The sequence below is a fragment of the Anolis sagrei genome, chromosome 2, assembly GCF_037176765.1.
Source record: "Anolis sagrei isolate rAnoSag1 chromosome 2, rAnoSag1.mat, whole genome shotgun sequence".
NCBI lineage: Eukaryota > Metazoa > Chordata > Lepidosauria > Squamata > Dactyloidae > Anolis > Anolis sagrei.
Window position 1 is genome coordinate 240,157,273 of NC_090022.1, and position 15,176 is coordinate 240,172,448.

Here is a 15,176-nt window from a genome sequence, read left to right on the forward strand (position 1 = left end):
AAAATATCTCTGGGGTAAGCCCTCCAGTATGACTCTATGGTCAACTTCCACTGAACACAGAATTGTACTGGAGGATGTAAACATTCCTAGAAAGCACATTTTGATCAAATAATGAAGAATCAAATCCACACAAATCCAACCCGCAAATGTGTAGGGCTGAGTATAGACTGAAATGGGTTCAGATAATTAGTTTCCTTCAATAACACATGAAGTTGATCAGTCACAACAAGCAGGCATTTCTCCTTCCTTGGACCCACCTTATCAATCCAGCTCTGCTAGACTGTATCAACCAAGGAGGGCAAGGGTCAAGCTTTCATGTGGTGGGCTGAAATGATTCAAGTATCTTGTCCATATTATCAGGTCTCAGCAACTGGAATTGATCCTCGGAAAACTGACCAGTTGAAGCACTTGACACTTCCTGAGACTCTATATAAAAGTGTGGTATCAAGTTCTGAATGAATACAAGTTTGTAGAGCCTAGTGAGTTTGTCAAAGCTGGTAACTGAAGGTTCTACTTCTTGCCTCTCTGAGTCTGACTGTAATAAGCTTCTGCCCACTTCATAGATGAAGGCACTAGGAAAAGACGACTACCACATTACAGGAAAATTGATTCCCTCAAGAAAGCCACAGCCCAAAGTTTGCAAGGCTTGGGCTGCTAACAAGGTCTTTTGAAAGTGCTTCATTCATAGGGTCACCATAATTTATTTATTTATTTATTTATTACTTGCATTTATTGACCGCCCCTCTCAGCCCGGAGGCGACTCGCGGCGGTGAACAACAACAACAAGAAGACAATGTACAGTAAATAAAGACAATACAAACCAGACGGATACAACATAACATACACTTATACTAAAAATCCGCTTCGTCAAGTCCTGGGGTCATAGCCGAAATTCGTAGTCCTAGTTCATTCCATTGTCAATTTAACTACACTCAATTGAAGGCCTGTTCAAAGAGCCATGTTTTTAGGCCCCTACGAAAGGCCATCAAGGAGGGCGCCTGTCTAACTTCAGCAGGGAGAGTGTTCCACAGCCGGGGGGCCACCACCGAGAAGGCCCGCTCCCTCGTCCCCGCCAGACGTGCCTGTGAGGCAGGCGGGATCGAGAGAAGGGCCTCCCCGGATGATCTCAAGGCCCTCGTGGGCTCGTAGGCCGAGATGCGGTCTGCAAGGTATTTTGGGCCGGAACCGTTTAGGGCTTTGTAGGATAACACCAGCACCTTAAATTGGGCCCGGTAGCAAATCGGCAGCCAGTGGAGCTGGGACAGCAGAGGCGTTGTATGCTCTCTGCGTCCAGCCCCCGTTAACAACATGGCTGCCGCGCGCTGAACTAGCTGAAGCTTCCGGGCCGTCTTCAAGGGCAGCCCCACGTAGAGAGCGTTGCAGTAGTCGAGGCGGGATGTGACCAAAGCGTGTACCACCGTGGCCAAGTCAGACTTCCCAAGATACGGGCGCAGCTGGCGCACGAGCCGAAGCTGTGCAAATGCTCCCCTGGTCACCGCTGAAACCTGGGGCTCCAGGCTCAGCGATGAGTCCAGGGTCACACCCAAGCTGCGAACCTGCGCCTTCAAGGGGAGTGCGACCCCGTCCAGCACAGGCTGTAACCCTATACCCTGTTCGGCCTTGCGACTGACCAGGAGTACCTCTGTCTTGTCTGGATTTAATTTCAGTTTGTTCGCCCTCATCCAGACCATTACAGCGGCCAGGCACCGGTTCAGGACTTCGACGGCCTCCTTAGTAGCAGGTGGGAAGGAGTGACAGAGTTGGACATCATCTGCGTACAGGTGACACCGCACCCCGAAACTCCGGATGATCTCACCCAGCGGCTTCATGTAGATGTTAAACAGCAAGGGGGACAAGATGGAACCCTGAGGAACGCCACAGATCAACGGCTGTGGCGCTGAACAGGAGTCCCCCAGCAACACCTTCTGAGTACGACCCTCCAGAAATGACCGGAGCCACTGCAAAGCAGTGCCCCCAAGACCCATCTCTGCAAGGCGCCCCAGAAGAATACCGTGGTCGACGGTATCGAAGGCCGCTGAGAGGTCCAGGAGCACCAACAGGGACACACTCCCCCTGTCTAGCTCCCGGCGCAGATCATCCACTAAGGCGACCAAGACCGTCTCGGTACCATGTCCCGGTCTGAAACCAGACTGTGCCGGATCCAGAATATCCGTGTCTCTCAAGAATACCTGGAGTTGTGAGGCCACCACGCTTTCCATGACTTTGCCCAAGAAGGGAAGATTGGAAACAGGCCGAAAGTTGTCCAATTTGGTGGGGTCGAGTGATGGTTTCTTCAACAGCGGCTTTACAACAGCCTGTTTTAGGCTCGCTGGAATCTTGCCTTCCCGAAGGGAGGCATTAACCACCACCGTTACCCACTCGGCCAATCCCCCTCTGGCCTCTTTCAGAAGCCAGGATGGGCAGGGGTCTAGGATGGACGTGGTGGGTCTCATTCCTCCAAGTATCTTGTCCACATCCTCGGGTTTCACAAACTGAAAAGAATCCAACAAAATCGGACAAGCAGGTGCTTGTGTCACATCCACGGAGACTGCATCTAATGCGGCGTCCAGCCCAGAGCGGATCAAAGCGACTTTGTCTGCAAAGAACCGAGCAAATGCTTCACAGCGTGCTGCCGAGTTGTCAGGGCTCCCACCTGAGGTTGGGGGAGTTAAAAGACCTCTGACAACCCGAAACAACTCCGCCGGACGGTTTTTTGCAGACGCAATAGTGGCCGCAAAGAAAGTTTTCTTTGCGGCTATTATTGCCGCGGCATATGCCCTTAAAAAGGACACAAACCGTGTTCGATTTGACTCGCTTGGGTCTGAGCGCCACACGCTCTCTAGAACCCTCTTCTTTCGCTTCATCGCTGCCAGCTCCTCAGTAAACCAAGGGGCTGGTTTAGCTCGGTTACTCGAGAGGGGACGTTCCGGAGCGATCTTGTCAATAGCCCTGGTCATCTCCCCATTCCAGAGAGCGACCAAGGCCTCGACATGATCACCTACCGCGGCGGCGGGAAACTCCCCAAGAGCCGTCAGGAATCCACTCGGATCCATTAGCCTCCTGGGGCGGACCATCCTAATGGGTCCTCCACCCTTGCGGAGGTTAGGGGGCGCAGTGAGTCTAAATCTAATCAGGAAGTGGTCGGACCATGGCAACGGAGAGCTAGACAACTCCTCCACACCGCCACCCTGCTCCCATCCCTGACAGAAAACCAAGTCCAATGTGTGTCCAGCACAGTGGGTGGGGCCAGTTATTCGTTGGGACAGCCCCATGGTTGCCATGGCGGACATGAAGTCCTGAGCCGCACCTGTGAGGGTTGCCTCGGCGTGGATGTTGAAGTCCCCCAGCACAAGGAGCCGTTGGGACTCCACCGCCAGGCTCGAGACCACCCCCGCTAGCTCAGGTAGGGAGACTGTAGTGCAGCGAGGTGGACGGTACACTAGCAGAATCCCTATTCTGTCCCGGTCACCCACCCTCAGGTGGACGCATTCGAAATTTGTGGTCTGCGGGATGGGGCTCCTGGTTAGATGGATGGAATCTCTATAGACCACTGCGACCCCGCCTCCCCGTCCTCCGGCTCTAGGTTGGTGTTGCACGGAGAAGCCTGGAGGACAAAGCTGGGAGAGATTTACGCCCCCTGCTTCATCCAGCCAGGTCTCCGTGATGCACGCCAGGTCTGCCCGCTCCTCCAGGATTAAGTCCTGAATCCAAGTTGTTTTTCCGTTGACAGACCTGGCGTTCAACAACACCACCTTCAAGCCAGAGGGCCCGCTCACCTGGTTACACCAAATTACCTTAGGAGACCTGTTGGGAATAGTTAATTTAGGAAAGCGGTCCGAATTAAGCCGAATTCGGGGTCTCCTTCTCCCGCATCTCCTCCTTCCCACCACGACCTCTATGGGGGCCCCTCGGCTAGTGGAACACCTCCCTCCCTCCATGCCGCAGTTATAAGCCATAAGGGTATTTCCTCCTATGCTTGTTGTTAAGCTTATTAGTTCTTGCCAGCATCTCCCCTCCCCCTCCTCCCCCCTTCCCACCACACTCTCAATTCCAGATTCCGGGCCACCTCCTCTTCCGCCCCCTCCGCCACAGCAGAGTAACGTAAACAGTATCCAGAGGGGGGCAGGGAACCACATGGGTGGCGACGATTCGGATGGTGGTATCGATATAGCCAGTTCTTAAAGTGCAAAATATCGTTAGGTCTTAAAGTGCCAATTCTTAAAGTTCTTAAAGTGCAACAATTTCTGGAACAGTCCGTCAATGATCGAGGATGATCGTAAATGATCACTCAGCAGCAACACACATTCAAAGCACATTGATAAATGCTAGATCTAAAGTGCTCTACTTAACGGTATAAAGTGCGGCACGGAGGAACAGGGAAGGGGTGAAAGTGCTAATGCAGTCTAGCAGCAGTTGGAAGACGCTTGAGACGACTTGATGGCAAGTCATCACAATGAGCAGAAGCAGTAGCAGTGACACATTCCTAAATCTCTCCCAATGAAGTAAGCATTACTGGGGGAAGGGGAGTAATACTGATCATATCCTGTTTTTTCATATTCCTATGAATTCTCTGTATCAGTTATTCTTGATGCTGTCTTTGGACTTATGGAAATTCTAATATAAAATGCATAAAATGCAGAATGCCAAAATTCTCATGATATCTTTTATGTAATCAATTGCTGCTTAGTAGGGAAGAATTTTATGAATGAGATTTCAGAAGCACTACCAAGGGGTAGTCATGGTCATTAAAAATTATGTTGGGAGCTGGCAGTCCTTACTGCATAATAGTTCCTACACTGAGCTGCAGGGAGAGGACCCTGTTTATCCTGAGAGCTTTTGTTAAGCAATAGAATAGAGCGATTTTGCTTTCTAAGCGGTATCATGTTGTAACTCTTCTATTTGGTAATGGCACTGTGAATAAGGAATAAGTGCCAAAGAAAGAGAAGGTGGGCATTTTAAATTGAAGATGATTTAATGACACACTTACTAGCAGTCAGATACACATAGGCTACAGTACCTATATAAATATGGAAGGCTAGTCAGATTCAATCATAGTACAAAAACTTTCTTTTTAAATGAACATAACAAATTCACTGCTTAAGACTTTTACTGACAAACACCACTACAGCTGTATGGTCTGTGTTTTTACAGCCTGAAATATTTTGCTTTACAAAATAATTATTACTAAAATGGTTTGCACACATAAAAAGAGACAGAGGGGACACCGTTCCTTAGAAGGCTTTCCTGTTATGTAACTCTCAGTTTTTGAGACTCTGGTGAAGACAATTTGGTGACCACTTCTTAAGGGGTTTTTGCTCTTACTATAATCAGAAAGAAGCATTTTCCACCAAACATGTGCATCTTTTCAGAACTTAACGGCTATTTCTAAGCTATTTCCATCTAGAAGAAAAGCTGCACCTATTGTTATAAGCATTATTGCTGCCTATATTTTTTGGTTATCATAGATTTTGAACCAAATGAGTAAAAATTGAAGATATATATATATATATATATATATATATATATATATATATATCTTACTTGCCTCTCGTCACAGCTCGAGGTGGGTTACAACATTGCTAAAACATACTGTATAATCAAAACACAAAATCATTTAAAAACATTCTGTAGAATCCACATATTAAAATATATTTTAATAAGATACATATTAAAATATGCAAACAAATGTTACACATAGAGTGGAAGTTTAAAATTTGTCATGAAAACTGAGCTTTTGGATCACATGAACAGAGCTTGGAAAGGTACCTAGTTGGGTTTTTTTGTTTGTCATAAGCCCACTTACGGCTGTAAACAGTTATTTACAAAACCCATACCCAAAACGTACCTTTGGGTACTAGAACGATACATGCAGCTACTTTAGGAAGTAACTGTCCACAGTGTGAAACATGACACGTTCCATGTCTCTCCCTCCTCCCCCCCAAAGTATTGGCAATTCTATTCAAACTCAACAGCTACATTCTAAAAGTTTTCATGGTAAGTCTTGTGTCTCAAACTGTACCAATTAAGCTTTAATTGGATCAGTTAAGCTGGCTATAAAAACAACTTTCTGAGTGTACTAATAACAGAAGTTAAATTGACATAAGTCTAATGCAGACATATTAAAGTAATGGGGCAGAATAAGGGCCTTACAAAATGACTGTGTCCAATCATAACACTAAACTGTGGTTTTGCATTATACATGTAAACTTCAAGCTCATGAGTAATCTCATACTTTTTCTTTCCCCTAAAGTGCTTTGAAAAAGTGAATTTTCAATATTGTTTTCAAATAACCAAAGAGTTATTGACCTTATGTCACAAGCAATGGTATAGCTTCTTGAATTCTGGTTTGTTTTTGTGTGTGTGTGTGTGTGAGTGAGTGATACATAAACTGACCTCTGCAGACAAGCCATATGAGATGCACACAGTTTCTGCAAATCATGTGCATCTATTTGCTGTGCAATTAATGTCTTTAACAGCAAACAATGTTTACTACCAATTATGATTTATTATTACATCCAAATATGTCCACACCTAATTAGTGATAGGTCTTAAGAATAAGACACTTTTCAAACCATGATTTACAATCCATGATCAGATATAATAAATAACTGGAAATAAATGTAAGATTTCAGAGAGGGAATGGAAAATGCAGAGGTCTAAGGCTCATGCACATAATACTAAGCCATAATTCAGCATTTCATTTAAACCAGGTCAACAAATAGGTTTACACATGATTGATTGATCCCTGAGCATGTCAGACCCAGGGGACCAGGAACTAGACATATTAGCAAAAACTTCTTGTGGCATGTTATGTGAATTGGCCTTGAGGTTTTCAAAAAGCATAGACTTCCACAAACAATGCCTTGGGAGTTTCTTGAAAGAAGAATAATCGCCCTTAAGATTGGTTTTATCCTGCAATTGTAAATTATTTACAGCTGCAAAACAACAGGAAACATGTTCAAGGAGCTAAACAATCACATGTAGTAACAGAAAAGAAACAGCTTATTTTTCTCTTGAATTCCATTTATTTATTGTTTTACAATGTTAGGAAGCAAAGTACAGGTATAAAGATTGCAAATCTGCATAGCAGGAAGGCCAAGAGATGTGAAAAGAGAATGAATTAAGTTCAAGTTAGAGCTAAACTACTCATGGAGGCCATGGTTCAGTGGATGAAAGCATCCTAACTGGGTATTTCAGACATTGAAATGGGTACCTTTGCAAACAGATGGTACCAATTTCAATGCATAAGATATCCAGTTAGGATGGGAATAGAATATTAGAAATTTTAGAAAACCGCTGCCAACCCAGTGCAGATACAATGAACAAGAGAGATTAATGCTCTCACTTTAAGGCAGATTCTGATGTTATAGAAGAACTGGCACTAACAGAAATTTCCTTAACCCAAGTTTAATCACACATTATTTTCATATCTAATTTCTCCTCAAAGCAAAGCTCAGTGACATGTTTTAGAATACATTTAGCTTTAAAACACACACTCAGAGAGACAAGTATTTCAATCCTAATGCACCAGGACAGAACATTTTAGTTCCTCAAAGTCACATTTTCTTGTAGAATTTGTGCAAAACTAGGCATACAATACCATCAGACTGCAATATTGCCACCTGAACAATTGTAAACAGTGTTCATAGGGCCAATAATGTCTAGTGATTTGAGCATTGGACTAGGAATCTGGAAGACCAGTGGCTGAATCCCTATTCAAGCCACAGAAACCCACCAAGTGGACCTTGGTCTAGAAACATAGTTCTCCCACCAACCTCCCTAAATAATGGATCCAAACTACAAGAGAGGAGATTCCATCTCCTCAATGGCTTCAAACTACAAGAGAGGAGATTCCATCTGAACATGAGGAAGAACTTCCTGACTGTGAGAGCCGTTCAGAAGTGGAACTCTCTGCCCCGGAGTGTGGTGGAGGCTCCTTCTTTGGAAGCTTTTAAACAAAGGCTGGATGGCCATCTGTCAGGGGTGATTTGAATGCAATATTCCTGCTTCTTGGCAGGGGGTTGGACTGGATGGCCCAGGAGGTCTCTTCCAACTCTTTGATTCTATGATTCTATGAAATAGTGTCCCTGTTTTCTTCTGAACTCATTGAAGTTTAATTTAGCCAGTGAATTTCACTGGCTTATTTGCGATATCACAATTCTTAGGAATCATGAGCTAATTTGAGTGGGGGAAAGTGTACTAGCCATCTGAGATAGATTACAAATACAATACTACCACCATTATGACAGACTATAAATATACTACTTTAATTGATAGCTCATAACATGAAGAACTTATCTAGAAAGGAAACGACAGATTTTTATTACTTCATTAATTATTAAAGTACTTCCATTGTTTAATCTATACCTGTAATAAAATGCAATTTGAGTTTTAAAAACACACATACACAATCAATGCAGTATAGCATACTTTATTGCTTTACTCATGGAACATAGAACAGATAGAACATATAGGAATTCACTGAAGATGGTAAAATCATTTGTTGCATTCCAAAGTTGAATGAAACTGTGTCCTTACAAAAAAACCCTGTGGACCCATTCAAAACATGTTCCTTGTATTTATAAAGCATGTTTGTGTTTATATATCATTGTCTTGGTCTGATCACTGTTATTGTTTGCATAGGATGGACAATGCAGATAGTCAATGGCACAAGCTTCAAGCTGATATCATCGATGTGGTCTGGAAATTTCAAGATGAAATCACCTTAGAATTAGCAGGGAGTCCCAAGAAGGGACAATCTATCCTGCATAAGTGCTATACAATGTGTGGTATCACCATGCAATGCTAGTTGTTGGAGACTACTGAATAGATAGTGCCCACCTTGTACTTCTGATCCTTCTCTTCTCACCAGGCAGACCCAGAGAGGTAAATAATCTAATCTCACTTTCTTCAGTTGCTGCTTTGTGCCAATGTAGAATGTAGTGTAAATGCCTCCTCAGTTCCCGATTAAGTATATTAGTGGCTTTGGATGTTATGTTCCATAGAAAAACCGGTTCAAAATATTTTTATATAAAAATACAATCCTTTGTTCACATATAAAGCTGTTTCTACAATTTTTTGAAAGGGAAAGAGCAGGTAACTCCTTATTATACAGTATCTATGTTACATACATAACAACCTAATGAAAACAGATTTGCAACCTTTTTCTATTTCCACATTCGCTTTTTAGTGCAGTCACATGTTTGGGGAAGGAAACAGTCTGGCCACTAAGCATATGGAGAGACATGAACAGACGGGGATACAGTTGACAGAGAAACAGATTTCTTCTCACCGTTATAGGAAAAACACCTCACCTTCACTTGTACTTTGTAGTTAATCAACATAAGAAGATAAGGACTGACAGCTGAGTATCCTGAAGACAGAAGTGTCAACACCAGTGGTGCAAAGTAGCAAGATTTTAAATTCTTCAGGCAGTAAAAGAGGATAAAGTAAGAAGTCCAGAGTGAAGTGATCAGCCATATTAAGAGCAGGACAAACTTACATGCTCTGAGGACCTCCTTTTCAGCTGCATCCTGTCCAATCCATACATCTCCATGTGTTGCCTTCTTGTGTTCCCAAAGGAGATGTATTATTCGGAGGCCAACAAGAAGCGTAACCAGCAGTGGGAGAAGATCAATAACTACTAAAAATGTTTTTCCATAGAAAGTTTCTGTATAGTAATTGTTGTATTCTGTTTTGCATTCAGTATAGATTAGGTTGTTGAACTGCTGGGAAGTTTCATTTTCTTTCTTCAGCTTTTCAGTCTTTCCTGTATATATCAAAAGTGGGGAGCAGACCCCCAAAGCAGCAATCCAGAGAGTGAAAACTAGGACCAAATGAAACTTCTGATGGTTTGTGCTTGGAGTTTCAACTGGAGGATGCACGATTCGACACAATTTAAAGCAATAGAGCCAAGCAATGTATAATGTGAACCATATGCCAAGAGAAGTAGTAGAAGTTGTTGTGAACATGAAAGCTTTGCAGCCAGCTGAATCCAGCCCAACACCAGAGGCATAAACAATCTTTAAGACATCCACCACCAAGCTGTTTATGAGATGGACATAAGCAAGACTGAAAATAAACACAAATGAGGTTCGCAAATACTCACTGATGCATCTCCTTGTGCAATAAATGAGCAGTGTATTTCCAATCACACTGCTGGAAATCAGAACAACACAGACAACTATCTCTGAGGTTCTAAGAGTGTGATCCATGTTCTTTAGCCGATAGCTTTTTCTATATCTATTTTATTCCATACAATATCTGGATTTTAAAAAGCCATTGACAATTCTTTCACAGACATTTCATGTAAATGTTCATAGCATGGACAATGCTAAAGAAAGGCATAATCAGGCTCCTCTTAGAGTATGAAACTGAAAATAAATCTAAGCCAATGTTGTTTAAGCAAGTGTACTCAGGTAACCTTTCATCATCCCATGTGGTGCTATCATTATGAGCACTCACAAGATTGTCCTTTAATGAAAGGGTACAAATATAATGGAAGCAACTTAGAAACCTGCTAAAAATATCACAAATGTAGATTTCTTTGGTGAATAACATATCCCCACCTACAGAGTGTGGGTAAAAAAAAATTAGAAAACTCTATGGACTTTGAATAAAATCATAATGGTTTGACTTCAGAAACACCCATATTCTAAAATACAGTGCACACTAGATGTGTATGAAAATTAGAAAAGCAGATTAAAAAACCATGGTTTCACTGAAAATTCTATACAGATACATACAATATACTTATGAAATATCTATTGAACAGATTTTATTTCAAACCTGAACTGTCCAAGCCATGATTTATCTGTGGGAGAAATAAACCTAAACTGCAGAAGTGCAAGTCATACAAAAAATGAAGAATGGAAAAGCCACCGGCCCAGATGACATACCCGCCTGAAATTTGGAAAATGCTCAAAGACTGTGGTGCTACCTTTCTAGCATCACTGTTGAACAAAATCTTAACAGAAAAATCACACACACCCCGCCCCCCTGGGCTAGACTATCAGTATAACCATACCAATTTGGAAGGACAAAGGAGACATCTACAATTGTACAACATACCGCCAAATACGCCTGTTGTGTCATGTAATGAAAATATCTGAAAGAATACTGTAACATGGGGAAAGCTACTATACAATAATACAGCAAGAATGGCCTGCTGCCCTCCAGGGATTTCGCCACCCTTCAACATCCCTGTTGGCGTGAATCAGGGATCAGCACTCTCACCATTACTATTCATACTCTGCATACTCTACAGCAGATTTGCAGACTATGCATCCCTGGACACTCCTATATGCAGATGACATAGCACTCAGCCACCAAAAACATGCAGCCCTCCAACAACAGTTGCAGACATGGAGTGACTCAGTGAAAATGGACTTCAACGGAACAAACTCAAAACAGAGTATCTGGAATGGGGCCTTCAAAATGGAAAAACAATTCAAACTAATGGGCAAGCACTAAAGAAGGCCACCCAATTGAAATACCTAGGGTCTCCATAAATGGCAACAGAGTGCCAAATGCATGGTTGCGAGTAAATGCAGGTTAGTTGAAATGGCGGCAAGCTAGTGACATTCCATGTAACTCAAAAATATCTGAACAACTCAAAGATATGATCTACACTACAGTTGTTTGCCCAGTGGCCCTCTACGGGGCAGAGTGCTGGCCAGCAACAAGGAAACACGAACAAGCCTTTAACACAATGCAAATGAAAATACTAAGGTGGACACTTGGCTTGACCATGTGCCAAATGATGACATCAGTCAAAAACCAGAAATAAAAGCGAGCAAAAAAATGCGGGAAACCAGATTATAGTGGTATAGCCATGTCATTAGAAGAGAACCAACATCAGTAGTACAAACAGCACTACATTTGGAGATTTCAGGACGACAACCATGTGGAAAGCCAAAGAAAATATTCATGGCCACCTTCAATGGAGACATGCATATTGCCAACCAGAGACCTCAGGCCGCCCAAAACCAAACCCTGTGGAAACGACAGTCACAATGCTAACCCCTCGATTGGGAAAATAGCTTAAAAAGAAAATTACAGAAGTGCAAGCCATAGAATGGTGCAATTATCATTATTGTTTTCAGTATGGTTTGTATGATTTTTTAAAATGGAGATTCTCAGAAAACGAGATTACCATATTCATGCTGAGTGAAAAATTTGAACAATTTTGTAGAGTAAAATAATTTGAACAAATTTGTACAAAAAGGAGAACAATAACAAAAATAATTATATTTCAATGTGGGATTGTGGGATTAAGGTTAATTTTCAGTGGTACATATGATAAATATTCATTCGTATCTAAGAACCTTGAACATTTGGGTGGCTTCTCTGTACAATTCCCTGCTGAAATGAATGGAAATGTCACACTAGTAATGCTTGGGGTGTCGTATGTAGGAAAGTCAATGGGAAGTACAAGTAATTTTATGATGCAATCTTACTAAACCCAGAAGCCCCATGACAGCTGCTTTTTAATGAGCGACTGTTCCTTCATAGAGATAAATGATCCTTTCTCCTGAGCATATGAAAGGAACAATATATGTAAGATAAACAAGCTCAAGGAAAAGGCCCTCCATTAAGTAAAAATATACAATATGTGTACATTTCTCTCAGGGTCTTTGTTACTCTGTCACTGATAGGAAAAAAAGCAAAGGATTACAACTGGGCTTTCTTACAGGGCAACCACCACAAAGGGACAGGAAGACTTGCTCAGGCTATGTCATAAAAATGACAGCACACATCAGCTCATAAAAGATGATTTTTAGAGTATTTCAGAAAGCGGAAATCTAACACTAATTCTTTGAATCTAGTGAATGTCTGGGAGGGCAATCCTTCAAGTATTTATCAGCTTCAACAGGCTATTTGATAAGGTTTGCCTGCTGAATTATTTTTCTTTGGTAAGTGTCAGTCTTATCAAATCATGCCATATTGAAAATGTCTCTTGAAGCTTTGAACAAAGATTAAAGATAAATCGAAGAAGGTTGTCTTAAAAAACAGTATTCAAACTGAGGTAGTCTCTCACAGCTAGACAGGAAACAAACCCCTCCAATTTAGGCAACCAGAGTGTATCTTTAAAAATACAGTGCTATAATGTTACAATAACAAAAGGAAACATGATTGAAAACAGAAAATGATAATTATGATAACAATGATGTAACAAATGTACAATGATTCAATTCTATCCCTCCCCCCTCCCCAAGATGTTATTACAGTAACATGAAATTGATCGTTCACAATCTCACTACTCAAAACTTACAAATAACTTTGACAGCTCAGATTTAGACCAAATCCAAATGACTAAAAAAAGCCTTATTTGTAGAAATGAACATTTCTTCTGTTTTTTTAAAATAGAAAACCTATCGTTTGGGGCAATTCAAGAGAAAAAAACATTTTTCCAATGTTTACTACAAAGAATTGCTGCTATTATCACGAAAAAATTAAAGATACATGTAAAAATCCTGGCAATTTCTATTTGGTTGAATTTCATCACGAGGAATGGTTTTCCCAATGAGAACAGGTTCCCAGTTTAAGGTGTCTCCATTGTCACTTCTATAATTTTACTCAAGTGCTTTCCTATTTATTTTGCTGATTTTCAATATTAACAGTGATCCAATGAAACAATTAGGAGTTTGGATTTGAGGGAATGCAGTTTGGAAGTGCAATTCTTTCTCTAATAAGCTTGATGTTCATTTCTTGTAGCTCAGCCTGTTGTATCCACTTTCTTGCCATTACTATTTTCAATATCTATTAAGCGTTTCTTTTTTCCCCTCATTGATATGGACATTAAAGTGGTGCAGAATTTATTCCTACAATTTCTCCTGTTTCTTATGTGTCATCCGTTTCTTCAGGAGCACAAAATGGGAAGCCCCACACAAAAATCTGATCAAGACAAAGCCTGCTTTTGTCTGCAGCCGAAATTGCCTCCTTGCCTTGGAAAGTGTGTGTGTGGTGGGGCATGCACACAGGCAGGTCTGAAGGAAGAGGTGCTTGGCTGCAGGCACTGGCAGGCGTTTACACTTTCCGGGTGTGCCTGCATGCCCCACCACACACGCACTCTCTGAGAATGCGTGTGTGGCAGCGGCATGCAGGCAGGCCCAGAGCATGCCTGCAGCTGAGCACCTCTTACTCTAGAACAGAAACAGCAGGTGCCAGGTAAGAAGAACAGAAGCACACACCGGAAGGGGAGGCAGTGGGTGGCAAGCCACCCCCCAGTAATGGTCCAATTTTTGGAGGCCCAAACCAAAAACAACCCTCCTGTTTTTTGGGAGGATCCCAAACAATGGATTGGGACCCCAACGAAAGCCGGGACATGAAACGAAAGCCAGGAAAGGTTTACCCCAAATGCACAACACTAATGGGAGTTAGGGAAATGGTGCTGAAGAAGAAGCAGTTTGGAGACTGAGTTGGAAGAGGAAGGAGTTAGGAAACTGGTGGTGAAAGAAGGGAAGAAAGGAAGAGATTTGGGGATCATTTTGGGGTTCTAAGAAAGAAACCTCTTTGAGAAAATAGATTTAGGCCTCTAAAGTGTTTAGAGAGTTTTGAAGGGAGGAAGGGAGAATTCAAAAGGTTTTAAAGGATTCCTGTTTGAATTTCTATGTGTGGAACTTTGTTCTAAGGAAATTTAAGATTTAAGTACAATTCCTCTGTATTGAAGAAAATCCTAACAAGTTATATCAGCAACCATTAAGCTAATTTGACTGTTCTAAATAAACAATTTCCTGTTTTATTACAACTGAAGTCTCTGTGTGGCTTTTAAACATGTCAGTAAAGGAGGTGGCCTAATGAGATAACATATTGGTGGAAGCAAAAGTAATTCTTAATAAATAGTGGGAAGGAGCAAAGGCAAAATAAAATATATACAGTGGTGTCTTTCCACTATTTGGGCTTTCTGTGAGTGAGGATGTGTGTGTGCACTGATTTCCCTCACAGCTTCGCCTTGAGCCAAGCCTCGTGGTTTTGCCTTTTGTCCTCCATCTTGTGTGTGTCTGCCTGAAGCAGATTTTTCCATTCCTCCTCCATTGTGTGGGATCATTGGTGGGCTGATTCTTTTAGCATTGGTGGCACCTGGTGGGCTAAGTCTTTTATAATTGGTATATTTGGTGCCAAGTGGTGGGATATCCCAGGGTTTTTGGGTCGATATCCTTTATAATTGGTGGCAC

At 42.1% G+C, this 15,176-nt stretch overlaps 2 protein-coding genes across 7 annotated transcripts in view; both read right to left on the reverse strand.

The window, feature by feature from the left end:
• Window positions 1-15,176, reverse strand: part of SNCAIP (synuclein alpha interacting protein) — a 143,685-nt gene that overhangs the window by 73,712 nt on the left and 54,797 nt on the right. The gene's annotated exons all lie outside the window — the stretch shown is intronic.
• LOC132767236 (uncharacterized) lies at window positions 9,228-10,214 on the reverse strand. Its single transcript, XM_060761960.2, has one exon. The coding sequence runs from the start codon at window positions 10,212-10,214 to the stop codon at window positions 9,228-9,230; it is 987 nt and encodes a 328-aa protein (XP_060617943.2).